The following is a 27,833-nucleotide window of genomic DNA, read 5'->3' on the forward strand; positions in this document are numbered from 1 at the left end:
AGCTTCCATATAACAGGATCTGGAAGGCGTTTTCCCATTGAACTGTTTTATTTATATGTTCGATTCTCTGATTGCTTCAGTCTTTTTGACGGACAGAATTGGAATTGCGTGGCTTACTATCAAAAGAAACAAACAAACGAACAAAGAAGCAAGACAAGGTGATAATGGAAAGTCAACCATTTCTAAGGTACATGAACTTTGGGTCGGTCTAAAGAGGGCGGGTGGCCATCGGTCAACTCCTCCGGCAAAGGATCTACTAGAGACTAAAATACGTTATCATTTTATTTTTATTTTATTGAATTGCAACATGCATTACAAGACATCTCAGGCAGCAATAGCTGATATCGGGCGTCTCACACATAGGAAGTACAAAACACTGTTGAAATACTACGCATATACTAAAATACGTTGTAATGACTATGATTTTCTGTCATCTGCAGATCGAGAGAAAATACCCATCTACGATGACGTCATCACTTGCCATCCTCCTGGTCCTGAGCCGTCTCCTGACGACCGGAAGTGCGTGGCCTGACGTCGCCTCCGACTGCCCGACCCGCTGCAACTGTCTGTCCGACAAGTCCATCAACTGCAGGGCCAAGAAACTGACGTCATTTCCGGCCAGCATGCCCGCGGTTAGAACATTACCCTCAACCGTAAACTTAAGGCTTAGTCTGGCAGTTATATCAAGGACGTTAAAGAATAGGCTCACGTCTTTTTGAATATATTGATTGCAGCAACCAATGAAACGACTGCAAATAGCTGAAAACACGGGTCCCTTTTTTAGTTTTGGAAAGTTATTTCACATATCATAAATGGAAAATGTTCCATTTCAATTTGTCTTCGAATAAGGTACAACGTCGTTTCAAAGTTGGAGGATTCTTGTACCAATTTTCTGTTTTAAAGTTGTTGTAAATTTTTAATTTCTGTGCCTTTCGAAATTCAAAAAGTGACCAACTCTTAAACCGTTCAATTCACAGGACACGGTTGAGGCCGACTTTTTCGGCAATGTCATCCCGTCCTTGAGCTCGACCTCTCTGTCCAACATGGCCGCCCTGACGGAGATCAACCTCGGCAACAACACCATAGCAACGTTCCCTGATGACGTGCTGTCTGACGTCACCAACCTGGAGTCGTTGGAGCTGGGGAACAACCTGATTGGATCGCAGTTTACCGTGGCAACATTCCAGGTAAGATAAGGAATCACTTGATCAGAAAAATCCTTGTAGAAATCAGCGCTTCAGAAAAAGTGCCCAGGTAGGACATCATCACAGTTGTAGAGATGCATGCACTAGTCTTGTGCCCCACATTGTTGGAGACTGGTCGCAAAAATAGAAACAAATTTAGAAGTGTACGAGAAATATCTACAAATCCCCAGTGGCGTTTAGGGACTGTTTACCAATGCTTAAGTCTACTAACATAGACATTCTCAGATGAGACATGGGGCTGCGAACAGTTACGAACGCTGATGAAGGACAGGGATGAGTGGTGAGGATCCAACAGGCTTCCCAAGTTTTTTTATCAATGTCATGATGTCCTCGACAGACAGCTAATTCTATTTATTTATTTCCCGTGACACCCCCACCCCCCTCCACTTGGACCCCTGGAAAGAACGGACATGTTTACATGTATACATGTATATGTAACTGGCCGACAGGGCCTTCCAAGGAAAATAAAGGTTAACTTACTTACTTACTTACTTCCATCCCTTTCCTCCAGGGCTTGACCAAGATGACGTACCTGTCTCTACACAACAACACCATTACGTCACTTCCGGACAAAGTGTTCCTTGACCTCGGTGCCCTGGAAGTACTTCAGCTGTACCGGAACAGCATCACTTCGCCCACTGAGGACACGTTTCTGGTAAGCTTAAGTGATCTATATTAAGTCCTTAAGTCGTTTCTAATATCTTCAGTTTCTGCATTAGCCGACTCATTCTTTTCTGCATTGGTACATGTGTACCTTCTCTTTCGATTGATCTTTTCCTTCATTTTCACTTCTGGTCTCTCGTATCAGATTGGGGACCTAAAAGGGGAGTCATCAATAGCATCATGCGTACGTTTGTGTAATCAAAGGGTCATATCAATCCTCCACCCCTATTCAGGGTCTGTCGTCTCTGAAGGAGCTCCACCTGAGGTATAACCTGTTTAGAGGTCTGCAGGACGATCTGTTCCTGGACCTGGGCAGTCTGGAGTACCTGGACCTCAGAAACAACGGCATCACTGACATAAAGGTACGTAGTCAAACCTGTACTAGTGTCTGTACTAGTGTCTGTACTAGAATCTGTACTAGTGTCTGTACTCGTGTCTGTACTAGTGTCTGTACTAGTGTCTGTACTAGTGTCTGTACTAGTGGCTGTACTAGTGGCTGTACTAGTGCCTGTACTAGTGCCTGTACTAGTGCCTGTACTAGTGCCTGTACTAGTGCCTGTACTAGTGCCTGTACTAGTGCCTGTACTAGTGCCTGTACTAGTGCCTGTATTGTTCCTGGACCTGGGCAGTCTGGAGTACCTGGATCTCAGAAACAACGGCATCACTGACAATCTGGCAATTAATATATAGTCAAACCTGTACTAGTGACCATCTCTACATAAGGTCCACCTAGCTATTGATACACAGTCTAACCTATACAAGTGATCGCCTCTACATTGCACTGTTATAGATACACTGATCAGTCTACTTCCACCCCTTTCCTCGTTTAGACACGACTGGCCGTGTCTAAACGCTAACCGTACACGTGTGTTCCACGTGTGTTCCACGTATGTTCCACGTGTGTTCCACGTGTGTTCCATGTATGTTCCACGTATGTTCCACGTGTGTTCCACGTGTGTTCCACGTGTGTTCCAGTGCGGCAGGTTTTTCGGGCCTTACCGTCTGTTTCATGTGTGTTCCACGTGTGTTCCATGTGTGTTCCATGTCTGTTCCACGTATGTTCCACGTGTGTTCCATGTGTGTTCCACGTATGTTCCACGTGTGTTCCAGTGCGGCACGTTTTTCGGGCCTTACCGTCTGAGGGAGCTGTACCTGGGGTCCAACAGCATCAAGGAGCTGGAGCCGGACGTCTTCCACTACCCCTGCGACTGGTCAGTAGCCATGGCTGCCATAAACCTGAGTGCTTGAAATGCCTATGAAACTGTTATGAAATGAAGTTGATAACATTGCAGAGGGTGAAGTAAACAAAAACTGTAACATTTTCTGTCTAGCTGTAAATGGCAGTTCCTTTCCGAAGCCTTAATGGTTTCGATGGTTTGGGATGGGAGGAGAGTGAACTTAGAATAAGCCTGCCAAAATGCCTTCAAACAGCTGGTTGCAAAAGGGACTACTTTTGACTTCTGGTGGCTGCTCCAAGCTTCTCGATCAAAGGGAACATGCACTGATATGACCTTGCAAAGGATACAAGAGACTAAAACTATTTTAAAACATATTTTACAATTATTTGTCTACGATTTTTGATGGTCGGGGTTGGGGATAGATTTATATCTAAGGCAAGAATAAAGACGATCCACAGACAGAACGAATGTCAAAAATCGATTGTAAAACGCGGTTACTCTTACCCCCAGGGTGTCCACAACTCCGGGACCGACGACGTCCCTACCAACGGCCGGTTCCCTAGCAACCACAGCCAATCCCGCGACGTCGCAGACGACGCAAGCACAGATTCCAGTGACGTCAACAATCTCTACACCCAGCAAAACAACCAGCGCATCAACCAGTACACGAACCGAAACAACCGCTTCAACAGGGGTGGGCACCAGTACGTCCAACGTTGCAACAACTACACAGGGTACGGACACCAGGACGTCCAATGTGACAACCACTACTGCAGGTACAGCCACTGGTTCATCCAATGTGACAACCACAACCGCAGGCACCGACAACAGCACATCTAACGCAACAGCGACTTCGGCTACATCCAACACGTCAAACAGTTCAACCAATACGGACACTAGTACTGGTACGTCGAATGTAACAACCACTACAACCAGGGTGACAACAGCTACACCGACGTCTTTCCTGTCCACTCTGATCGCAGCGGTGACGACCACACCCCAGCCCCAGCAGTACACCATGACGTATCTGGAAAAGCTCTACATCAACGACAACGGGTGGGTTCTGCTTTGGTTCTTTGTCTTGTTTCGCCCTTTGAGTCTTTCCCTGTGACATGTTACATAGCACGGGGCAATGCAGCAAATGAGCATATGATGGTGTTCTCTTCCAATCTCGCTCGATCTCCTGCGAGATGATGATAAGATCATGGCAAAATCTCCAGTAATACGCTATGATATATTTTCTAGCTGTTCCATGTTTTGCCGTGGTTTTAAAACATTCATTATGGAAATCTTACATTTCTAGTACTGTACTGTGATCAGTCAGTGTCGGGGCAAGAGGGAGGGGGGCAGAAGAGTAATCAAAAGATAACGCGACGAAAAGATAGCGACTGAACAGCAACTGCTAAAGCCGCTATAATAAGATCATCGTTAAATCACTTGATTTACAGTATCTGAAACGGCTTAGAAGATCTGAAACTCATTTAGAACTCTTCGTAATTTTGTATGTACACCTTCCTAGAAAGCTACGGTGTCATAAGGCTAGCTCTGCTCAATCTAAAAGAATCTGATCAAATATGAAAGCAGTAAACATAATCAAATTTTGAAAGTCATGTAACGTGGCCCTGTTTGGGTTTTCCAGTATCACGGAGCTGAACCCGCAGTCATTCAGAGGACTGGACAACCTGGACTTTCTCCACATGGGCTCAAACCCCATCTCGACTCTCCACAGTGACGTTTTCCAGTACCTCACGAACCTCAACACTCTGTACATCAACAGCTTGGGACTGGTCAACTTCACTGCGGGTAAGAAGGCACCACTTGCATTATATCTAAGAATAAGCCCCAAATCGTCCAATTGCAACCGACGCGTAATCTGTATAGCCTGTATAGCCTGTATAACCGTCCTTAGCAGGCACGCGGCGCGACAGCAGCTGGTTGTATTTCACTGCACAACCCGTCACACCTTACATTTGCACATCTATCTGCAAGCGTTGTCTACAGCTATCTGATGAGGACGCCCCTTCCGGGGGGCTACGACTGTTATCTCCTGTACTGGTGTCTCCTTGTGTTCTGACAGTTTTAACGGCCATATAGTGAGTGAGTGAGTGAGTGAGTGAGTGAGTGAGTGAGTGAGTGAGTGAGTGAGTGAGTGAGTGAGTGAGTGAGTGAGTGAGTGAGTGAGTGAGTGAGGGCAACTAAGGTTGTAATCAGGGTATGGCTTTTACTTTCCCAAACGAAGTCAGCTACAAATATTTACACCTGGGACATTGTGCAGTGAGGAAAGCAGAGTTAAGTGCCTCTTACAAGGGCACAACATCAGTGACATGTCAGGGGACGTAATATTGATTTATCCACAGGAAATAACGTCGTTTCATTTGTGTCCTGCAGACAGCTTCAACGGCCTGACGTCCTTGACGTACTTGTACATGCAGGGGAACAAGCTCACTCACCTGGACGGTGGAAACTTCGTCAGGCTCGTCTCGCTGCAGAGGCTCTGGCTCCACTCGTAAGTCGTTTTGTTTTGTTTCTCATAACCACACCCTCTTAAAAGCAGGACCCCTATCGCTCGACTCGTTGGCTCGCTCGCGTAGGGGCCCTGCTCTTTAGCCCCGGTAGACACGGTTCTGGCGACGTTACTGACAGTAGCTCATGAATAATTAATGAGCTATCCTTATTTTGCACAATTTGGTGGTTAATTTGTTCTGAGCCTAAAGTAACGATGTGAGACGTAACCTGATTGGTTGATAGCTTCCCAGCGTCCTTTGCGCTTTTGCTCGAGATGAGGTTTAGCCAACCCTCTGATTGGCTGAAAGCTGAAAGCTGTTTTGGTGGCGACGTCGCCAGAACCGTGTCTTTCGGGCCAAAAGAGCAGGGCCTCTACGCGAGCGAGCCAACGAATCGAGCGATAGGGGTCTTGCTTTAAGGAGGGTGCATAACCGGTAAACCGCCTAGAGGTATAAACCTGCTAGGTCTAGCCCAGAACCTTCAGAATAAGTCGACAAAGCTATCGCGGCGTATATATGTGGCGCAACGGCGCAAAGTCACTTTACACGACCTTCCCTGGCGGTGGGGTGACGCCCATCGAGCCTCTTTGGCTAATAAGTACCAAAAAACACACATTTGGTTGCCGATGTGTCAACATCTAGCACATCTGCCACCAAGAACCTTACGATTTATTTTTTATCTTATTTTACAACCCTAACCACAAGATCACCTTGCCACCGTTAACCTCCGGGTTTACATAATATTACGTAGCGCGATACCTTTATCGAACGGTCACGAACGGAACCCGAAGCTGCAAATACTACTTCTGTGTCCTGACACATATCATCGTTCATTGTTTGAAATATAATTTCCTCCTTCGTTTTGATGGTGGGCAAATGAGCAAAGCCATCTGTCACAAGCCACGTATCTGAACAAAAATAGAAAAACTAGTGGACTAAGAGATCGTTATAACATCCCTAGTCAGGGTCAGTTTTATCAGTGAAACTGTCTTCATCACCATTGCTTTTTCATACGTTGAAATCACTCGGGAATTTATATGAAGCCAAACCAAAGGTGTATTTACCTTAGACCCACAACTGTTTGTCTCTAGAAACGGCATGGAGAGCATCGATCCCGACGCCTTTGACGGTCTGACCAGGCTGCAGTATCTATACCTCTCCAGCAACCAGCTGACAGCTCTTCCCGACTACAGCTTCCAGGACTTAGGTAAGAATAACAGGGAAAGTGGGCTAACCACTTGTCAAGTTCAGTTTGGAAATTATTTTATTAACATGTTGGAATGTCTTCAAATTTTGAGACGATGTAAAACAAATAATTCTACAATCTGTACCTCCCGTCATCAAGTGTTAAGTTCTAAAGACACTTATTAACCTCATTTTGTTAGCAGAGACTAAGCTAGTGGCTGATGTTGGGATGATGATCTGATGCCTTAGACTCTAGCCTCCGTTGCAGTCCTTTTTCCCATGTGTCCGCTATAGACCCTGTGTCTGCTGCTCCGGCGGATACGGGATCCCAAGCAGATACGCGGCGCCTCCCCCCCCCCCCCCAAAAAAATTGAAAATAAAAACGCTGCGGGGAAAAGGACTGCAACGAAGGCTATTAGACTCTGGGTTTTCTTCTTAGACTTCTACTCCTTAGACGTGTCTGTAAATTATAGATTACTTCATCACTACATCACATATTGTTACGTACATCAGAAAGTGCTCTTCCCAGTGCATACTTATTATATCTATCGTTCTCCAGCTAAACCGAACGGCCTGACCATATCATGTCCAGTACACGATATCAAAACCGAAAGTTATGCTGCGCTACCACAGCAAGCCGCAAGGGGGCCCAATATCTAACCATTTCTCTATTTTACCAACACGTACGAACATATCAAATATCATAAAGATCCATCCACGACTTCTCGAGTTATGATTTTCACAAACAGACAACACGCAGTCCTGACAACATAGCCTTCTTAGCGAAGGTAATGAATGGTAAAATCCTTCTATCGTTCCCCAGCTAACCTGAGAAGCTTGAGCTTGGAGAACAACCGTCTGACGGAGTGGGGGATGAGTAATGAGACGTGGAACGGGCTGGACAAGCTGGACTCGCTCAACCTGAAGAACAACCGCTTCGTGTGCCTGAACGACTCCATGTTCTGCTGCGGCATGCCGGTTCTCAGGCATCTCTACCTGCAGAACAACCGCATCAGCTGCATGGAGGCGGACGCCTTTGAGGGTAAGCACCACCACTCTCTTCTTCAGTCTCACTTTTGCATGCTCTGATTTAAGTATACTGGGCAAAACCCACTATGGTGCATCGTGTTCAGGGTGAGATGCACGACTAAGTGCGGCCGGTGGTGGAGTGCTCAACAAAACAACTAAACTAATGTGCGAAGAATAAAATAAAAGTGTTGGCCGCCTTAGCAAAAGTAGAGTACAACTGGGAGGTGGGAAGGCCCATGTGGTGGGCCAATCCCGACCTGAACTTCGGTAGAGTTACTTTTCTTAACAATGTCAATTCCAGAATAAACTCGTTACAATACTGGAACAATAATGAAGGAGAATCAAAGCGTTACTGTAGGACACGTACACGCCATGCATCTGCACAGTGAAGAGTAATAACGATGATGATGATGATGATGATGATGATGATGATGATGATGATGATGATGATGATGATGATGATGATGATGATGATGATGATGATGATGATGATGATGATGATGATGATGATGATGATAAACTCACAAAAACTCTCGTGTGTTAAGGTACAGCTGAAGGGTGGCTGAGGAGTTTTGGGATGTAATTGAAAATATCTTTATAAACCTTCCTCAACCTTAATTTGTTTTCAGGTAGTACCTTATAGCAAGGTAATAATTTATGCAAATTGGTATGACGTCATCAAGAGTTATAAGGCCACGCCCATTTTTAGAAAAAAGGCTCTCCTTGGCTTGTACTTCGATGTTTATCAATATTACTTTGCAGGAATGTACATGATAGTAATACATCAAGGGTTATGCGTTCCTATGTTTATATTTTGATGCGAATTTCTATTGTTATTGTTTATCACAAACAAGCTGGTTTGTTACGCCGAAGGGCAGTCACGGATGGGTATACAGATACAGATTCCTAATTGTGTACCTGGAACTATTCAGGTGTCACCAAGGTGAGGAACTTGTGGTTGGACAATAACGACATCAGTCAGCTGTCGGAGGGACAGTTCGAGGATCTGGAGCTTCTGCATAAGCTTGGGCTGAGAAACAACGAGTTAACGGAACTGGTGAACAACACCTTTCAGGTTGGTTCGATGAGCTAATTCCAAATCTATGTCATTCTTCCCACAGCATCATCACCATTCCCTAAAGATAAGGAGGCGGCTGTACACTGAAAAGACCGCAGCAGCAGTGTTAACCGCAAACATAGGCGGTACAGCTATAGAGAGCAATTTGTTCATGGGTAGAACTGTTCCCAACTCGTATAGACTATTGACGTTACGCGTTTTTACACAAAACGTATACAACACCAGAATCTGCCCATGACGTATCACAAATTCACAATCACTACCAATAAATGGGGTAGGGAATTTCCCGAGCAGCCTTCGTAACCCCTGCTTCTCCTAATGGGTCAGTGAAGTCGTACTTGTCTCGAGCATTGATGTTTCTGACCTAGGGCGAAGAGATGCTGCTACAGTAAGAGTTAGTTCGGTGCTTAGATGAGTGGCCCCCTACGGCCTTGCACTGAGCGAGTTCGTAGAATTCATAGGCTCTTTAATCGCTTGCATCTGAGCATGAGCATGGCTGTAACAGATTTCAACATTAAGCTTTGTCTTACTTTGTGTTGATTTGACGTTCCGTTAGAACCTCCTGGGCCTGGACATTAAGCTTTGTCTTACTTTGTGTTGATTTGACGTTCCGTTAGAACCTCCTGGGCCTGGACATTAAGCTTTGTCTTACTTTGTGTTGATTTGACGTTCCGTTAGAACCTCCTGGACCTGGACATTAAGCTTTGTCTTACTTTGTGTTGATTTGACGTTCCGTTAGAACCTCCTGGACCTGGACATTAAGCTTTGTCTTACTTTGTGTTGATTTGACGTTCCGTTAGAACCTCCTGGGCCTGGACATTAAGCTTTGTCTTACTTTGTGTTGATTTGACGTTCCGTTAGAACCTCCTGGGCCTGGACATTAAGCTTTGTCTTACTTTGTGTTGATTTGACGTTCCGTTAGAACCTCCTGGGCCTGGACATTAAGCTTTGTCTTACTTTGTGTTGATTTGACGTTCCGTTAGAACCTCCTGACCCTGGACTACCTGTACCTGGAAAACAACGACATCGCCACCATCGACACCGGCGCCTTCAACGACCTGACTGATCTGGACCGGCTCAACCTGCAGGTATTTCTCTTGTCTTACGTTATCTCATTGTTATCATAACAGCTTTTCCTCGTGGACAATCAAGCATATTCCCTTGATTGTTGATCGTCGCCAGTCGTAAGTGTCTGGGGGCAAGATCTTGATGATAATACGTCGTTCCAGTAGTAGAGGACCGTTGTGGTATCCCTAGCTTGAGAGTCAGGGAAGCGGAATCTGTTAAGGGCTGCTTTTTGTGTTTGTGACAAAAATAATCTCAAAGCAGATATAACGATCCAGTTGTACCTTCAGCTGTTCTCTCTCGATGTAGTTATTTTGGCATCTTTATATTTCTCCAGAAAAGATGTATGCAATTTCTTGATCGTTCAAGTATCGTCTATCTTAAGTGCTAGAATAATGTGCCGGCAATATTCCCATGGTAGCATGCAGTTCTAGAGAGAAATATACTTGGACACAAGTCTATTCGCTTTTTTGTGTGTTTGAGTTGGCATCAAGGTACGTCAATAGGAACCCCGTTTTACCGACGCAGCTATCACTTTGAAGCGCTTGTTTCAAAATAACAAAATAATATTCATAAAGAAATCAGGAATGAGGCATTGGCGTTAGTCCATTTTCTCCCAAACTTCCTGCTAAACTGTCTAGCAAACATACATAAGTGTTGCTGTCTAGCATACATACTAGGCTTAGCGGTTAACGTGTGCTTAAGCCCATATCATCGTGTTCTTCGTTTGCAGAACAATGACCTGGCGGTGTTGCCTAGTAACGTGTTCTCTGTTTGCAGAACAATGACCTGACGGTATTGCCTAGCAACGTGTTCTCCCCACTGAGTCGAGTGGTGACGATGGACATCAGCGACAACCTCATCCACACCATAGAGGACGGCGCGTTCGAGGTGCGCAGAGCTACTCCAACATATTCAAGTGATGTAACAGAGCGACATCAGGGCTAAGGGGCTGCATGTCACACTTGCGTTTATAAAGTCCGCATGAGCAGGGAGATATGATTTTCGTATTGATTTTTCATGAAAGGACATAACTTGCTTTTAAAGTATTTTTGTACATGGATTGATATGGGATATTCTATGACTGTTTCGTATCTCTGGATGCATTATGTGGATGGTTTTTAGATTCGACGAATAACAAAAAATTAACCAGGAATACCTACGGAAGCTACGTATATCCACAGTCCCCTTAACGACATTTAAACATCAACGCTTTCATCACATGCGTTTCTTTTGCTCCTCCAGGGCCTGACCAGAGTGACAGAGATGTACCTGGACAACAACAACCTGTCCAGCGTGAACTTTGACGTGTTCTCGCCCATGACGCAGCTGAGCAAGGTGCAGGTCACGGAGAACAACATCGTGTGCGACTGCCACATCTTCTGGATGCTGGACTGGTTCAACGAGGAGGGAAACGAGTGAGTACCTGGATCTAAAGCCTCTGTCATAGCTGACTATGGTCTCTCGAAGTTCTCCAGACCATGGTTGGGAGTAGAGCCTCTGTCACACATAGCCGACCATGGTTGAGAGTTAAGGCCCTGTTACACGTACATTGCCGGCCACATGGATGCTCGACATTCTCCTGACCACGGTACGGAGTAATTAAGCCCCTGTCACACCTACCTGACCATGGCCTTACGCCCTTTCACCATACCATGGTATACCATCATTATTCATCTAAATCCTCAGTCAGACACAGCCGACCGATATTTTATGTGCTAGAGGTGTGGCTCTCCTCAAACATCCCGGGGCCTCCAGTCCCATGCACATCCAAGAGGACATCCCTAACTGGAGCTAGATACTCTAGTGAGAAAGTAAATTTAAAGTTCCCTCCTCAGGGTACAACATTGGGGCATGCTATTGTTTTAATTCCTTATTTATCTTATTGAAATTGCAACAAAGCAATACAGAGGTCGGGTGCCATTGAACATACTGCCAGGGATTTAAACCTAGAACCTTTAGATTCTTAGTCAACAACCTTGCCAAATTGTTTTCGTACACGACGTTTCTCACTCCACCCAGATGTGAGGTAAAAATTGGTAGTTGACTTTGGTTTGGGGCGGTGGGCGGAGAGCCATAGACACAGTGTGCTCATTGTACACAGAAACGTTGGATAACAACCTGCCATGAAGGCTATGGGACTTTACTTTTTACCAAAGTTAACCACATGATCACCTTAAGCTTGCCTCCTTGTTTACGTCCCCAGCCTGGTCAACACGGACGCCCTGGTCTGTGCGGGACCGGACGAGTTCCTGGGCCTTCCCATCATCCCCCTGCTGAACAACACTCTGGGCGTGACGATCCCAGAATGCCCCAGTCCCACCCCTAGCAACCGGAACGGGTCCGCAGACGACTGGTGGAGTCTCTATGGCAACGGCACGTCTGGGAACGGGACCGGAGATGGCAGTGGATCCGGAACAGGTCAGGCAGAAATTTGAATGTGTGGTTTGAATGACTCTGCGTTGAACAGCCCTTGATCACGAAATGTCAAAATTGCACTTCGTCTTTTTTTCTGAAATAAGATCCTAAACGATCTAATGAATAAAGGATGTTAAACTTATACTCACGACTAGTTTGAAGCTATGAGGAGCTAGAAGCTATGAGGGGCTAGAAGCTATGAGGAGCTAAAAGATCTAGAACTTTCCTGTCATTCTTTTAAGAATGAAAAGGAAACAGTGACAGGAACGATACTGCAATACATATGGGGAGACGTTTACGCAAAGACCTATCACACCTAACTTTTGTACATCTAGCTAGCTGTAAATGTTCTTTAAGGCTATCCAGCGAAGATGCCCCTACTTAACTTGGTGACAACGAATTCCACTCTACAATAATCAAGATAAAGTTGCTACCTCAGGAGATGGAGATGCCGGCATCGGTTCTGGTTTCCGTCCGGGCTAAAAGTGTGTGTCGGTGACATTTTCTAGGGCTAGTGAAACCCTAAGGTGACCAAACTCCATCGGCAAATTATTCTATAGCTAGACTCACGGTTACTATAGTTAGTCTAGATCTGGTATTAAGGTACTCAGGGGTTCATCTAAATCAGGAAAGAGGGGTGCTGCACCCTCTTGTTTCAGCCCAGTTCCCCCTTGTCAAATTCAGATTTTAGCTTAATATCCAGCATACAGCATTCCCTCGGGGATCGATTCTTCCATAAATACATAGAATTCGCTCCCTTGCCTGTGTATGCTCCCTCTTGTTTGATTTTTCTAGAAAAAACCCTGGTACTGCTAGATTTTTTTCAGTTGATGAAAGTTCTGGTTCTGGTAACGACTGCATGTGTATGAGTCAGTCGGACCTGCTCCTGTGGCTACAGTCTAGAGTTAAGTTGCTACTTCATGTTTTTCAGGAGACGGAAGCTCCGGTACCGGTACTGGTTCACTTACGGTACTGGTTCGGGCTGCATGTGTGTGAGTCAGTTCGACCTCCTCCGGTGGTTAAAGACTAGAGTTAAGTTGCTACTTCATGTTTTTCAGGAGACGGAAGCTCCGGTACCGGTACTGGTTCGGGCTGCATGTGTGTGAGTCAGTTCGACCTCCTCCGGTGGTTAAAGACTAGAGTTAAGTTGCTACTTCATGTTTTTCAGGAGACGGAAGCTCCGGTACCGGTACTGGTTCAGGTACTGGTTCGGGCTGCATGTGTGTGAGTCAGTTCGACCTCCTCCGGTGGTTAAAGACTAGAGTTAAGTTGCTACTTCATGTTTTTCAGGAGACGGAAGCTCCGGTACCGGTACTGGTTCAGGTACTGGTTCGGGCTGCATGTGTGTGAGTCAGTTCGACCTCCTCCGGTGGTTAAAGACTAGAGTTAAGTTGCTACTTCATGTTTTTCAGGAGACGGAAGCTCCGGTACCGGTACTGGTTCAGGTGCCGGCTCGGGCTGCATGTGTGTGAGTCAGTCAGACCTGGTCCTTTGGTTAAGACTAGAGTTAAGTTGCTACTTCATGTTTTTCAGGAGACGGAGGTTCCGGTACCGGTACTGGTTCAGGTGCCGGCTCGGGCTGCATGTGTGTGAGTCAGTCAGACCTGGTCCTTTGGTTAAGACTAGAGTTAAGTTGCTACTTCATGTTTTTCAGGAGACGGAGGTTCCGGTACCGGTACTGGTTCAGGTGCCGGCTCGGGCTGCATGTGTGTGAGCCAGTCAGACCTGGTCCTTTGGTTAAGACTAGAGTTAAGTTGCTACTTCATGTTTTTCAGGAGATGAAGGTTCCGGTACCGGTACTGGTTCAGGTACCGGCTCGGGCTGCATGTGTGTGAGCCAGTTCGACCTGCTCCTGTGGCCGCTCCTGGCCTCCGTCCTGTCCACGCTGGCCATCAGCGGAGCAACACTCGCCTACGTCTGCTACAAGATGTAAGCAGATTCATTTCTTCTTCTTTTGTCATCCTCAAATGAGGTAAAGCATGATGCTTTTTTAATTAAAGAAGCTTATTGTGCAATGTGCGGCTTTGTTTTTTAGCCAAGCACACAACCCTGCCTACTCTTCTCGACAAGTGTATGTGTTGGGGTCTTTTATGTGCAGAGGTTTGATGCTTGACACTATAAGCATACATACATGTTGTCGTCGACTTAACGTTTTTCGACTAGATGCTCAGCAAAATTCGGGTGCATGATTTGTAAAGACACCTTTCAGAAAATTTGCTTCTTCTTCCAGGAGGCATCCGGGAAGACCGGGCTGCTGTAACCGTCGGTCCTCCGATGACGTAGACGACTTCGCGTCATCAGACGAGGAGGTCCCCACAAAACGCCAGGAACCGAAAATGTCCGCAAAGGAAGAGGCGGACGACTGGAGCAAACCGCGCGGGAGGGGGGAGACTCCGAGCAACATCGGGCGGAAGAGTCGCTGGTCGTCGCGGCAGAAGTCCGTGTTCGGGGAGAGGTCGCTCTTCACCCGACGCACAAGCTTCCCTCCCCGCACTCCGCCGCCGGCGTATCAGGATAACGTCACGCGGGTGGTCCCAGACTTCTAAGGATGTTTAAGCATAATTTTAGACCCTTTACACTTAACGGCGATCGCTGAGCCACCGTTGAGCTACCAAAATCATTTTGTGTGACACTTGGTTTCATGATTCATATGATGCACTTTGCAAACGTATGAGGTAAAAGACAACAAAATGCACACAACTTGGATAAATTTCTTCTTTGTGAAATTCGTCAAGCTAACCGTAATATTGTTGGTCGTTCTGCGGTCCCAGCCCCTAGTCGGGTGTTACACAGAAGGTAATCAGACAGAGTAATCGTTGCATTTGACGTAAAGCGTAATTGGTGCCTGTATTTTGAGTAAAGCGTTAAGCCAGTCTGCAAAATGTAACGTATTACGTAGACGTTGCCTTGCTGATTTTAGCATAGAGGGTTGACAGTGCATTTTCTACACAATGAACGGTACTGTGTTTGTACAGGTACTTTTATATCATTATCATCATGACCACGTTCTATATGCTGGGTAACTAATATCCCAAAACAACGGTTGTCATTCTCTATTGTACAAAGGAATGTTTATTTTTTATCTTTCCTGACTTTAAGTACTTCTCTGCCTTAGACCTTTATTTCTGTAAGGTGATTATGATTGTACAAAGCCAAATTTAAACATCTACAGATTGCATTAATCTAAGTTTCATGCTAGCCATATGCTACTATGAAATGTACAACAAATCTAGCTAACTATAACAACGGCTTGCAGCCCGCATTTGGTTTACCTCTAATTAGTACTATGAACATTTTAGAAAAGTGTGCATGAAGTTTTGCCTTGAAGTTCACACAAATGTTCACCTTTATTACATGTACATGCAAATGTACTTGTGTTGATTTTATTGCTAGAATATACAGTTATTGCAGAGTCACCATGTTTTGTCTCTTCTATCATTTAAGAATCTACATGCAGCCTAACCCAGGCATAAGCCACCTTGCAACAACGTTATGCAGACAGTAAACAGTCTGTAATCCTGACTGTATAGATGACATCTTGTGCTCATTAACCAGTGCCATCCGAAAAAGAGTCAGTATAAGCTCTCTTGTCCACCAAATCATGACAATCACAATACATAGAAAGGACCCAAACTTTTTTCTCCTCTCAGGGGTCCAAAATAAAAGTGTGTATAGGTGAAAATATGCCATTACGTACTGGTAGTCTTAACATACATTTGTAACAACACTTGGTCCCTGTAACTAATCTATCTCTTAGCAATGTTTCCATGCTTGACTGAACTTTTAGCATTCAAGCTGTATGCTTTTGCCAGTAAAAGAGTAGAATATATTCTCTAAAAATGCATGATAAGTTCATTCAAAACAAGAGTAGAAAAAAAAACTTTTCTGCACCACCAATGACATGCTGCAACTGGACAAACAAACAAACAAACTAACAAACAGAAAGACTACCGGTAGTGAACAAAGGTCTTCATCATCTTTCCTTTCTAGACTGTTTCTTTCCCTTTGGAGACCTCTTCTCTTCTGCATTGCTGTCATCATCTTGTTCTGTTTCTTCTTTTTCAGATTCTTTCATTGCCCCTTTCCCCTCCTTTGCTGGTTGCTTTTGCTGTTGTTTCTTGTACCACCTGATTGAGGAGAAAAAAAGAATCTTGATTGCATTTCAAGAAATAGAAAAAAAATAAGCAAATTGAGCTTTCTACATTTCTACACTGGTCATGTAAGGTTTTAAACAAAACTGGGAATGCAGTGAAAAACACATGTACAGTACATACACCATGTAATCTTCAAATACCAAATAGCATACCGCACATAATATACAATCTGTACAATAAAAACAAATGTTTCTCTCCAAGTTACATCCATTCTGTGTGCATGTGAGTAGGATGAGTAACATTGTATCTGTGTGTGTGTGTGCGTGTGCGTGTGTGTGTGCGTGCGTGTGCGTGTGCGTGTGCGTGCGCGTGCGTGCGTGCGCGTGCGCGCGTGTGTGTGCGTGCGTGTGTGTGCGTGTGTGTGTGTGTGCGCACGCGCGCGTGTGTGTGTGTGCACGTGTGTGTTGGGGTGTGTGTGTCTTACCCAAGTGGAGAGGGGAGTTGTACCTGTAAGCTTGGAACAGAGACATGAGCACAGGCACACTCATGGGCAGGAACAGGGGGATGTAGATGTTTATAATGGTTACTGTGGTGTAATGGTGAATGTGTGTGTATGAGTGTGTGTGTTTGATAACTATGTGTCTTACCTGTAAGCTTGGAACAGAGACATGAGCACCGGCACACTCATGGGCAGGAACAGGGGGATGTAGATGTTTATAATGGTTACTGTGGTGTAATGGTGAATGTGTGTGTATGAGTGTGTGTGTTTGATAACTATGTGTCTTACCTGTAAGCTTGGAACAGAGACATGAGTACAGGCACACTCATGGGCAGGAACAGGGGGATGTAGATGTTTATAATGGTTACTGTGGTGTAATGGTGAATGTGTGTGTATGAGTGTGTGTGTTTGATAACTATGTGTCTTACCTGTAAGCTTGGAACAGAGACATGAGCACAGGCACACTCATGGGCAGGAACAGGGGATGTAGATGTTTATAATGGTTACTGTGGTGTAATGGTGAATGTGTGTGTATGAGTGTGTGTGTTTGATAATTATGTGTCTTACCTGTAAGCTTGGAACAGAGACATGAGCACAGGCACACTCATGGGCAGGAACAGGGGATGTAGATGTTTATAATGGTTACTGTGGTGTAATGGTGAATGTGTGTGTATGAGTGTGTGTGTTTGATAACTATGTGTCTTACCTGTAAGCTTGGAACAGAGACATGAGCACAGGCACACTCATGGGCAGGAACAGGGGGATGTAGATGTTTATAATGGTTACTGTGGTGTAATGGTGAATGTGTGTGTATGAGTGTGTGTGTTTGATAACTATGTGTCTTACCTGTAAGCTTGGAACAGAGACATGAGTACAGGCACACTCATGGGCAGGAACAGGGGATGTAGATGTTTATAATGGTTACTGTGGTGTTGGTGAATATCTGTGTATGTGTCTGTGTGTGTTTGATAACTATGTGTCTTACCTGTAAGCTTGGAACAGAGACATGAGCACAGGAACACTCATGGGCAGGAACAGGGGGATGTAGATGTTTATAATGGTTACTGTGGTGTTGGTGAATATCTGTATGTGTGTGTGTGTTTGATAACTATGTTTCTTACCTGTAAGCTTGGAACAGAGACATGAGCACAGGAACACTCATGGGCAGGAACAGGGGGATGTAGATGTTTATAATGGTTACTGTGGTGTTGGTGAATATCTGTGTATGTGTGTGTGTGTTTGATAACTATGTGTCTTACCTGTAAGCTTGGAACAGGGACATGAGTACAGGCACACTCATGGGCAGGAACAGGGGGATGTAGATGTTTATAATGGTTACTGTGGTGTTGGTGAATATCTGTGTATGTGTGTGTGTGTTTGATAACTATGTGTCTTACCTGTAAGCTTGGAACAGGGACATGAGTACAGGCACACTCATGGGCAGGAACAGGGGGATGTAGATGTTTATAAATTATGGTTACTGTGGTGTTGGTGAATGTGTGTGTATGAGTTTGTGTGTTTGATAATCATGTGTCTTACCTGTAAGCTTGGAACAGGGACATGAGCACAGGCACACTCATGGGCAGGAACAGGGGGATGTAGATGTTTATAATGGTTACTGTGGTGTTGGTGAATATCTGTGTATGAGTGTGTGTGTTTGATAACTATGTGTCTTACCTGTAAGCTTGGAACAGAGACATGAGCACAGGCACACTCATGGGCAGGAACAGGGGGATGTAGATGTTTATAATGGTTACTGTGGTGTTGGTGAATATCTGTGTATGTGTGTGTGTGTTTGATAACTATGTGTCTTACCTGTAAGCTTGGAACAGGGACATGAGCGCAGGCACACTCATGGGCAGGAACAGGGGGATGTAGATGGTTATGGTCTGTGTGTGTGTGTTTGAGGGGGGGAGGCTTACATCTGCGGAGGGGGGTCTTACACACGTGTGTGAGTGTATGTACATGTATGTGTGTGTGGGGTGGTCTTACCTGTAAGCTTGGAACAGAGACATGAGCACAGGAACACTCATGGGCAGGAACAGGGGGATGTAGATGTTTATAATGGTTACTGTGGTGTTGGTGAATATCTGTGTATGTGTGTGTGTGTTTGATAACTATGTGTCTTACCTGTAAGCTTGGAACAGGGACATGAGCACAGGCACACTCATGGGCAGGAACAGGGGGATGTAGATGTTTATAATGGTTACTGTGGTGTAATGGTGAATGTGTGTGTATGAGTGTGTGTGTTTGATAACTATGTGTCTTACCTGTAAGCTTGGAACAGAGACATGAGCACAGGCACACTCATGGGCAGGAACAAGGGGATGTAGATGTTTATAATGGTTACTGTGGTGTAATGGTGAATGTGTGTGTATGAGTGTGTGTGTTTGATAACTATGTGTCTTACCTGTAAGCTTGGAACAGAGACATGAGCACAGGCACACTCATGGGCAGGAACAGGGGGATGTAGATGTTTATAATGGTTACTGTGGTGTTTGATAACTATGTGTCTTACCTGTAAGCTTGGAACAGAGACATGAGCACAGGAACACTCATGGGCAGGAACAGGGGGATGTAGATGGCAAACTTCTGGTCTTCTGGGAAGTAGAGCAGCTCCAGCAGAGATGGGTCGAAGAAAGCCTTTTCTGTAAGATAAACAATTTCGACTTCAAAGTACGAAAAATTGTTGTAGACTGAGATCAAAGGCTTTTAATACCATATTTAACACATAATTTCAAACCTCTTTTAAGAAGGAGTACAAAAGTCTGCAGATCCTTCCCCAAATTTCCATCCTTAATCATTACCCAAGACCTGCCTAAAACTAAGAAAATCAAGACAATCTATGAAAATCTAGTTGTCTAACGAGATCTCAAATAACCAAACATAGGTGAAATCACTCCTCCAGAGGAATAAACAAACAAACAAGCAAACAAACAAACATATAGTACTTTTGAAATGTAATTTTACAAAGCCTTACCTGACGAAAGTATTGCCTCTTTGGAGGCCTGGAAGGCTGCACTTATATCCCCGGCAGCTAGGAGGCGCTGTGCCTTCCTGATGGCGTCCACGGCCAGGTAAACCTGCCGCGCGATGTCGTCGTTTATCACGATGTTGCCGATCTCCCCGAGCAGCTGGGAGAGCGTAGCCAGGGTAGCGGTTGCCGTGGCAACATTCTCGACAGTCCGCACCCGCAGGAGGTGGTCATACTCCTGGAAGGAGGGAACATATGAAGAAACAAATGAAGAAATTGGATAAATTTTGGAAATGGTCAAATGTTTCAATCCCACCCTCAACAGGAAAGGAGGCTACCCATTAAACTTTCTGGCACTTGGGGTTGAACATTAACCTGACTGTCTTTCTAGCAAACATGTACACGCTCTGAAAAATTTACAGATTCTAATCTGGATCTTAACAAGTAGCTGATTTTGCCAGGTTGCAATCTCCACCTTGACACAGACTTTGCAAACACCACAATTTTCCATGAAGCCCATACAGACTTTTTGACAAGTACAACGAACAGTGGACCACAGCTTAACAGCCTGTCTGAAGGACTGTGATTGGCCACTGAAGGACCAGTACTGTGCATGTCGTGCAGGCCTCGAAATAGTGGGTGCATGTGCACCTGTGTGCACCCAAAATTGGAGCTGTGCACCTAATTTTTGACTGTGGGTGCACCAGTGCACCTAGATATTTTTGTAGGCTATAAGGTATGGGTACTATTCTACACTAGTATACAGAAAATACTAGAGTGAAATGTAAGTATCTTGACTTACTTGACTTAGTTGACTTTTAGACAGAATAGCTAAAATTACCCTTCGTTGTATTCTACTTGATGTTTCTAGTTAGCTTTAGAATTACAGATTGTAGTTCTTAAGAGCGTTAAACTTGGTAATTTTGTTTGGCTGACATTCAACTTTATTTTATGTGGTGCACGCAAAATTTTTTCTGTGCACCTAATTTTTTTTGTCAGGTGCACCAGCGCACCTATTTCCACAAATGAATTTCGAGCCCTGTCGTGCGAACAACAACAGCAGGGATTTGAACTTACAACCTCTTGGTCCAGAGGCAGGGCCACTAACCAGTGGACTATGCACGCTACAGTCTAAAAAATGATAAAAAAATTAAAAATAAAAACCCACCCAGTCTGTGATGGCGGTGTTGTCAGCCGGCTCTACCACGATCCACGGGTCGGGTGGCAACTGGGCGACGCCTAGCAACAGGCGCAGGTGCGAGAGGAAGGTCTCCATGATGGGGAGCAGGTCAAGGGTCACGGTGCGCGGGAGGGAGGCATTCTTCGGTGGGGAGTCCAAGTTAACGATCTTCATGCCGCCCCAGCGAGGGCTGAAGAACGCGTTCGTTTCTGACTCCTTGCCTGGTCAGGAGTGGAAAAAACAGATTTCAACATTTATTTCTGTTTCCTTTAACATGTACAAGGGTGTCTCTCTCAGTGACTGGGCACTGCTTATCAGGGAGGTACAAACATTTGTTTTTGACTCCATGGCTAGGTAAAAACTAGGTTGTGCACAAGGAACTTTTTTATCCTGTTAATTGTATTAAGCTATATTCATACTGACCTTGCTCATTGTGGATGTACAGAGGAGAATGACCCCGTTCTGGGATGTACACCAAGAAGTGCACATTGGGATAAGTGGACACATGGGAGCCTGGGGTAAAACAAAAAAACTTTAATCGGACTCTATGATGAATATTTGCAAGAAAATGAAAAATCCAAATTTCTTTTTCATACAATAAAACCTTTCATCTTAATTGCCACTCTTTTGAATGTCGTGGAAATCTTCATACTGTTCCGCCATATAGAAATTATTTACATAATCTGGACTTTTAGACAGTCTAACATATCGGGCTACTGTGTGGGGTGAGTTGTTATGACCTGGAATCTTCATGGATGAGATTATAACACCCCAAATTTCCCTATTTCTACATTTTTTTTCTTGCAAATCAGAGCAAAAGAAGTAAAATTTAGAACAGGACTATCTGCATCTAAAGCAGTGTTACTCTAGTGAGTGTTGTTCTGACCTAGCTTGGCTTCTACAGGGTTGATGGTGTGTGGCAGCTGGTCAGGGGTCAGGTAGTACGAGGCTCTGCGCTCATCACGGGCAGGGCGAACTGTCAGGTCGACGTAGTACAGCACCTGGGGAACAGGTCACAGGTGTAAGGTCAGGTCAAGAGTGTGAGGAAAAGGTCAGGGGTCAGGTAGGAGGAGGCTGTGCACTCATCACAAGCTGGATGAACTGTCAGATTGCCATAGTACAGCACCTGGGGGACAGGTCACAGGTTACAGGTCAAGTGGAAACTGTGGGGGAAAGGTCAGCATGGAATTTCATTCACCAAAAGTCTTGATTTGATGCTGATGGCTCAGGGGAGGTTGTCAGCCCTCTGTATCGTAACAAGTTTGCGGATTGAAGAAGTTTTTTTTCTTCAAATGAATCCAAGCAAGTCTTTAAAAAAACAGTACAAAACATAATTTGCATCAACATGCTTTGGTTGGAACACAAAAAAAGACAAAACTAGAAAGGCCGTCATTTGCCCCTGAGCAAATACAGCATGTTTCGCCCATACTCCTCCCCAATCAATAAGTGGGCTGTCCCAAAATAACACCTGGGCAAATCGAAATATTAACTACATGTAGAAAGGCAACATTTGCGAAAGCAACATACTTTGCCCATCTCCCTCTCCATGCATAAATTGACTGTTCCAAAATCACCAGTGCAAAAAAATCCCCTCTACAAGTTCTGCCCAAGAGCCTTCCGCATAGTTAAACAACTTCTTACAGCAAAGGCTTGCATGTTTTCCTGTAACATGACCTCAGGAAACCTGAATAGAACACACATTCTTTGGCAAGCAGCAAATGGAACACACGGAACCTTAGATAGAACATGGATTCTTTGGCCAACAGCAAATGGAATGCGCGGAACCTTAGATAGAACATGGAACGGGGACAGCACTTTTGGCCCCTTTTTGGTCTGAAAATAGCCCCAAAAGTCCCCAAAATGAAGCATTTTGAAGTGATGTAACGTTGGGTAACATAAATTCGGGATTTTTCCGATAATGGTTGACTGAAATCAATCTAGCAGAACAATAAACCATCCTTTTTTTCTATAATTCTGTCAGTATCATGTACTATCTTTGCACTAATCATATATATGGTAGATTTTGTCTCTAGTCGTGCTGACACCATAATATTTCAACTTGAAACTACCGTCCGCCGCACGCACAATTACGGTGCTGTCGGACAGGGGGGCACATTAATTCGGGAGAGAAGATTCGTCTTGAATATCTTACCGCTAATCACATTTTATACAGCAGCTATTCGTTCCATCCTTGGCTTGAGGAGAGTGCTATGGATATAGACGTGTCCAAGTAAAAAAATACACGAAAAAACGGCCGTACCGCACACATCAGGCCAGTTCGGGTACAACCCGTGTGTTGAGTCGGTAGAACTTCACTCAAAGTCGGCCCATCGTCATCATCGGGCAACGTGTAACGTTACATTATTCATGGGAAGTTAGCTGGATGCCGTAGCAATGGTAATACTACTATGTCCATGTGTTCCTTGTTGTGTTAGGAGCAAACTTTGAGGAAAATATCTTCCTCAGTCCACTATCACACGCAGCATTTAGACAAAAAAGTGTTCCTCACAAACCTTTGTCGTCTGCTTGACAACAGGATTCTGGTTAACAATATGGCGGCGGGAAAATACACGTGCCGTAGGTTGTAGCAACAGAGAGGAGTTTTGATGATTGATCACACTTAGAATCCAGTTGCAGGTTAGCAAAAGAGATTGTAATAAGTTGTCTTGTAAATAATTGTGTTGAGCAGGAAGCGGATGTGACATTTTTTCTTATAAACCAGCCGACAACCATGTTGTTTAATTCTCCCACGAAGTCCTCAGACTGTTCCAATAAGGGACGGAGAGTTTTTGACGTCGTCGCCTTATAATCCATGCTTATCGAAGCTTTTCAGACAGTGTTCTGAATAAGTAAGTCTGGCAGGTTTGCATTTCTAGCGGTATTACTTATGTTGCATCTAGCACATATCCCTAAATACCCCGTTTTCGAAAAATCCCGAATTTAAGTACCCCGCGAATTTAGGTTACCCAACGTTACACCAAAAATGTCATTGAATTCCTGTAGGGACATGTTCAAGGTACTCTTGTACCGAATTCCAGGTCATTTGCTTGTAGTACCAGGACACAGGAGCCCAAAATGTAATTTATGTCTAAAAATGCCCAAAAAAACCTCCATAAAAATGTTTTTAAGGCCTGTTTCGAAAAAATGAAATAATCGCCTAAGGGTATTTGCCATCTTTACCTCCATGCCAAATTTCAGGTCAGTTGGTTAAAAAATGGCGGAGTTGAATCCATTTGAAGATTTGGCAGGAGGAGAAGAAGAAGAACGTGAACAAAAACAATATGTTGAGCCCATACCTATGGGCTCAACATAACAATACTACAAACATGAAGAAAAAATGTCCATGATGACCACAAAATATGGGTACAACTTTAATCTCCTCAGCCTACACAGTGTTAAACCAAAGGACAGAGGTACCCAACAGTCTGCCATCAAGCCGGGAAACAATAACTGGATAGAGTGAGTGAGTGAGTGAGTGAGTGAGTGAGTGAGTGAGTGAGTGAGTGAGTGAGTGAGTGAGTGAGTGAGTGAGTGAGTGAGTGAGTGAGTGAGAATAACAGCACACCTGTGAGAAGACTTTGAACTCTGCCACGTCTGCCAGCCTGTCCAGGAAGGGGTTCAGATAGCTCGCCGTCGCCGCCTCCATGTCCCACTGGACGTCCAGCACGCTCGGGTCAGGGTTCAGAAGGCTAAAGGTCACCTCGTACCCCATGTTGGTCTTGAAGGCGCGCATCTGTTCCTTAGCAATGTTCTCCTGTGGACAGAGTCAGGGTCTGGTTTTAGAGCAATTACTTACATCTAATACTGGCTGTGCTTACCAAGACTAAGGCCTGAAGGCAGGCATCTGTTCTTTAGCAATGTTCTCCCAGTGTGAACAGAATCAGGGTCTGGTTTTAGAGCAATTAATTACATCTAATACTGGCTGTGCTTACCAAGACAATGTCACTGAGTGAGAATAACCCTCCCACAATAAAAAAAAGATTAATGATTCTCCTCTTCGAATTAAAACATAGGTGCCGAAAACAATTTGATTAGGTTGGTAGAACATAGGATATAGGAGCGCCACCTATTTCGGCTACTTACAGTGGTGAGAAGCAGTACTCCAGTCAGTAGCTCTGATGACGGTGTATGAGAGACACGGAAACGTCAGCAGGTGAGACATTACTGGTTTTGTAAAAAGAATCTCCAATATCCTAAAACATAGATTCTTCCCACAAATTGTTAACCATGATTCTCCCCACCTTGTCGTGCTGCGCTCCCGTTGCGGAGGTGAAAGTAGTTTTCAGTCTCTCGTCATTCACAAAGTAAGATCTGACCAGGTGAGCTGAGATTCGCACGTCTCGTGAGACGTCTACAAGTGGAAGGAAAGGGCCAAGAAGTAAGCTAAGATAAAGAAACACAATAGGTGAAATAGTCCATATCCCATTGAACAGTGGTCACAAAGACTTTCAATTTCTTCTCTTATTCCTAGATCTGGCAGCTGAGTCAGACACTTGCCATCCGTCTCTCTATGTACCAGGGCTGTCTTCAGGACTGTCTTCTCTCCATCCCAGGATGAAACATTTCCTTGTTCACCTCATCCATTCAAAAACGTCATGATATGAAATTAGAACCTTCGTCAATGCAACTTTTAACATAAAAAAATTTCTGCTAGACTCTATTTTCATGTTCATTTATCAATTTGGTGCTATTCTATTAGATCTGAGAAGCAAGAAATAAAGTTGCCTTTGCCTAAAATATTTTGGCTTAAGATTCCTTTTTTTTTACACCTTATAGAACCTCTTCTTACAACTAAATTAAAAGTTGTACTGGTCGGCAACCAGAGTTTCTGGTTAAGATAAAAGGAGTACGTTTTGGTTTAAGACATAAGTCATAAGGAAGAGAACCTGAGACATCCTCACCTCCTGAAGACTTGACGAAAGCTGTCCTGTGCCGGCCGATGTAAGCCGTCGCCTCCAGACTGCTGTCTTTAGCCAGTAGGTACACCGTACAACTCCCTACAGCTGAGGGCTTCAGATGGGTCAGCCTCGAGTCAAGGGCTGGGCATGGATGTGGGGAAAAGGAACCAGAAAATGAGAATGCATGCTACTGCAATTGGTTGTAGTCCTTGGAAGGGACGTTAAGCCATGGTCCACTGTTCAGGTGAAAGAGTCTTCTGTTAGGGGCGTAGTCTAGGATGGGATGTAAAGCCGAATGTCTTGTGTTTGAGGAGAGCTTAAACCTCGAGTATGTTTCAGGTCTCATGAAAAGAGTGGAGATCCATCCAGGTGTGAGTGGTTCAACCTTATAGTCCAGTCTTTCACAGCTTGTTCCTACAGTAAAACTGGTGTGTAACACCTAAAGGCGGTTTACTAGTTATGCAAAATAAAGAAACCAAAGTTCCCACCTTCCATGGATCCATTCTGGTTGATGACTGTTCGTTCGTCCTTGTTGGTGGTGCGGACCTTGATGTCGTAGTGGGGTGAGATGGGACTGTAGGCCGTGCCTGCTTACCATAAAAAATTATACAAACAAATATGCATTAAGGGCCACATTTGGTACAGCATTTGGTACTGTAGTGATACCTAGCAGCCATATGCAAAGTAGAATCCGAGATGGCGTATCCCACTTTGGTTGTGTGTAAGGAATTTAAAACTGATAAAACTAATATTAAGTATGCATTGAGTGTGACAATTCAGACCTTTGCCCTAGATGTTATGTCAATAGTTCATGTAGGAAATTAACAATAAAATCAAGTTTCTATGACCTTGATATTCTAAATAGGAGCTGTAAAATATGCAACAGGAACGTAACTTTACCTGTGCCGAGGTACTATATACTTGATATTACCTGTGTCCAGGTATTCTATCTAACATTACTAGTACCTGTGTCCAGGTGTGATATTTACCTGTGTCCAGGTGCTGGTCCACCTGTTCCCTCCAGTCCAACAGGTCCTGAGGCTGGGTCTGTAGAGGAAGGACAAACTCCACTCCCACGTTATAGATGACCTTGAGAAGGGGGAGGGGCGCTGTTAGTGTTGGCTGTAACTGCCGGTTATCATGACATAGGGGGGAGGACAGTGAACGTATAAAGCATGCTGCCTCACAATCTCCTGATCCTACATACAAATGTGGACCATAACCATGTACATACACACACATACATTCACAAGAACACAAGAACAAACACACACATGTACACATGCACATACACACACACACACACACACACACACACACACACACACAAACACTCACACACATCTACACACACAGACACACACATGCACACACACACACACACACACACACACACACACACACATACATACACACACACACACACATGCACACACAGATAGACACATACTACATGTATAGTACCTGTGTATCCTTCAGCTGCCCTATATCCCCATACGGCAGCGTTGCCCGGTACACCTCCGTAGTTTTCCACCAGAGCGGCACGCCGATCACCACGACAACCAGCGCCACCCCGAGGGTCGCGTACACCTGGGTAACTGCCTCTGTGGAAGCAACATCTTTTAGTTTTAGTCTTTTGGAGCAAGATTTCTGGCAGGTGCCCTCCATCATTTAACTGTTCTGCATATCTAGCCCTGGAAGTTGTAATCTGAATAGAACACCTGTTGTAAAATGTTACATGCCTCTTCATTCAGAATTGAATAATCTTCATTTTGGAATCAAACATAACTGGCTCCCATCACATCATAGCCTGTGAAGCAAAAGTCCATCACAGGTTACTGAAACATGATTGTTCCTACAAAA

General features: G+C 44.6%; 3 protein-coding genes across 4 annotated transcripts; 2 read left to right on the forward strand and 1 right to left on the reverse strand.

Annotated features, from left to right (window-relative positions):
* The first annotated feature begins 454 nt into the window (after positions 1-454).
* LOC136426831 (insulin-like growth factor-binding protein complex acid labile subunit) lies at positions 455-10,700 on the forward strand. The gene is made up of 13 exons (XM_066415555.1): positions 455-632; positions 978-1,187; positions 1,717-1,860; positions 2,102-2,230; positions 2,979-3,079; positions 3,557-4,102; positions 4,686-4,849; positions 5,435-5,552; positions 6,642-6,757; positions 7,559-7,777; positions 8,697-8,839; positions 9,826-9,930; positions 10,641-10,700. The coding sequence occupies exons 1-13, from the start codon at positions 465-467 to the stop codon at positions 10,698-10,700; spliced, it is 2,223 nt and encodes a 740-aa protein (XP_066271652.1). The 5' UTR covers positions 455-464.
* On the forward strand, positions 10,611-15,123 carry LOC136426843 (uncharacterized). The gene is made up of 6 exons (XM_066415565.1): positions 10,611-10,798; positions 11,153-11,325; positions 12,114-12,328; positions 13,859-13,918; positions 14,101-14,254; positions 14,556-15,123. Exons 1-6 carry the CDS (start codon positions 10,748-10,750, stop codon positions 14,869-14,871), a joined length of 969 nt encoding a protein of 322 aa, XP_066271662.1. The 5' UTR covers positions 10,611-10,747; the 3' UTR covers positions 14,872-15,123.
* Positions 15,124-15,653: 530 nt separating this feature from the next.
* LOC136423633 (GPI transamidase component PIG-S-like) lies at positions 15,654-27,653 on the reverse strand. 2 transcript variants are annotated; one of them, XM_066411887.1, is made up of 12 exons: positions 27,435-27,653; positions 26,960-27,059; positions 26,459-26,557; positions 25,974-26,111; positions 25,314-25,423; positions 24,638-24,826; positions 21,959-22,073; positions 21,496-21,585; positions 21,061-21,293; positions 19,899-20,130; positions 19,437-19,566; positions 15,654-16,452 (listed from the first exon to the last, which is right to left on the reverse strand). In XM_066411887.1, the coding sequence occupies exons 1-12, from the start codon at positions 27,639-27,641 to the stop codon at positions 16,299-16,301; spliced, it is 1,797 nt and encodes a 598-aa protein (XP_066267984.1). In that variant the 5' UTR covers positions 27,642-27,653; the 3' UTR covers positions 15,654-16,298. The 2 variants fall into 2 exon arrangements, with proteins under 2 accessions (XP_066267984.1, XP_066267976.1); XM_066411879.1 differs by having other exon boundaries at positions 26,459-26,560.
* Positions 27,654-27,833: the final 180 nt, after the last annotated feature.

This window comes from Branchiostoma lanceolatum, chromosome 1 (genome assembly GCF_035083965.1).
Source record: "Branchiostoma lanceolatum isolate klBraLanc5 chromosome 1, klBraLanc5.hap2, whole genome shotgun sequence".
Classification (NCBI taxonomy): Eukaryota; Metazoa; Chordata; class Leptocardii; order Amphioxiformes; family Branchiostomatidae; genus Branchiostoma; species Branchiostoma lanceolatum.

Coding starts and splice junctions, on each gene's coding strand:
- LOC136426843 (XM_066415565.1), top strand. CDS start 10,748: ATGGACATCAGCGACAACCTCATCCACACCATAGAGGACGGCGCGTTC. Junction 12,329..13,858: donor TGGCAGTGGATCCGGAACAG/GTCAGGCAGAAA, acceptor CATGTTTTTCAG/GAGACGGAGGTTCCGGTACC. Junction 13,919..14,100: donor CTCGGGCTGCATGTGTGTGA/GTCAGTCAGACC, acceptor CATGTTTTTCAG/GAGATGAAGGTTCCGGTACC.
- LOC136426831 (XM_066415555.1), top strand. CDS start 465: ATGACGTCATCACTTGCCATCCTCCTGGTCCTGAGCCGTCTCCTGACG. Junction 633..977: donor TTCCGGCCAGCATGCCCGCG/GTTAGAACATTA, acceptor TTCAATTCACAG/GACACGGTTGAGGCCGACTT. Junction 6,758..7,558: donor CTACAGCTTCCAGGACTTAG/GTAAGAATAACA, acceptor ATCGTTCCCCAG/CTAACCTGAGAAGCTTGAGC.
- LOC136423633 (XM_066411879.1), bottom strand. CDS start 27,641: ATGATGGAGGGCACCTGCCAGAAATCTTGCTCCAAAAGACTAAAACTA. Junction 27,060..27,434: donor GGCAGCTGAAGGATACACAG/GTACTATACATG, acceptor CCCCTTCTCAAG/GTCATCTATAACGTGGGAGT. Junction 20,131..21,060: donor ACACCGCCATCACAGACTGG/GTGGGTTTTTAT, acceptor CCCTCCTTCCAG/GAGTATGACCACCTCCTGCG.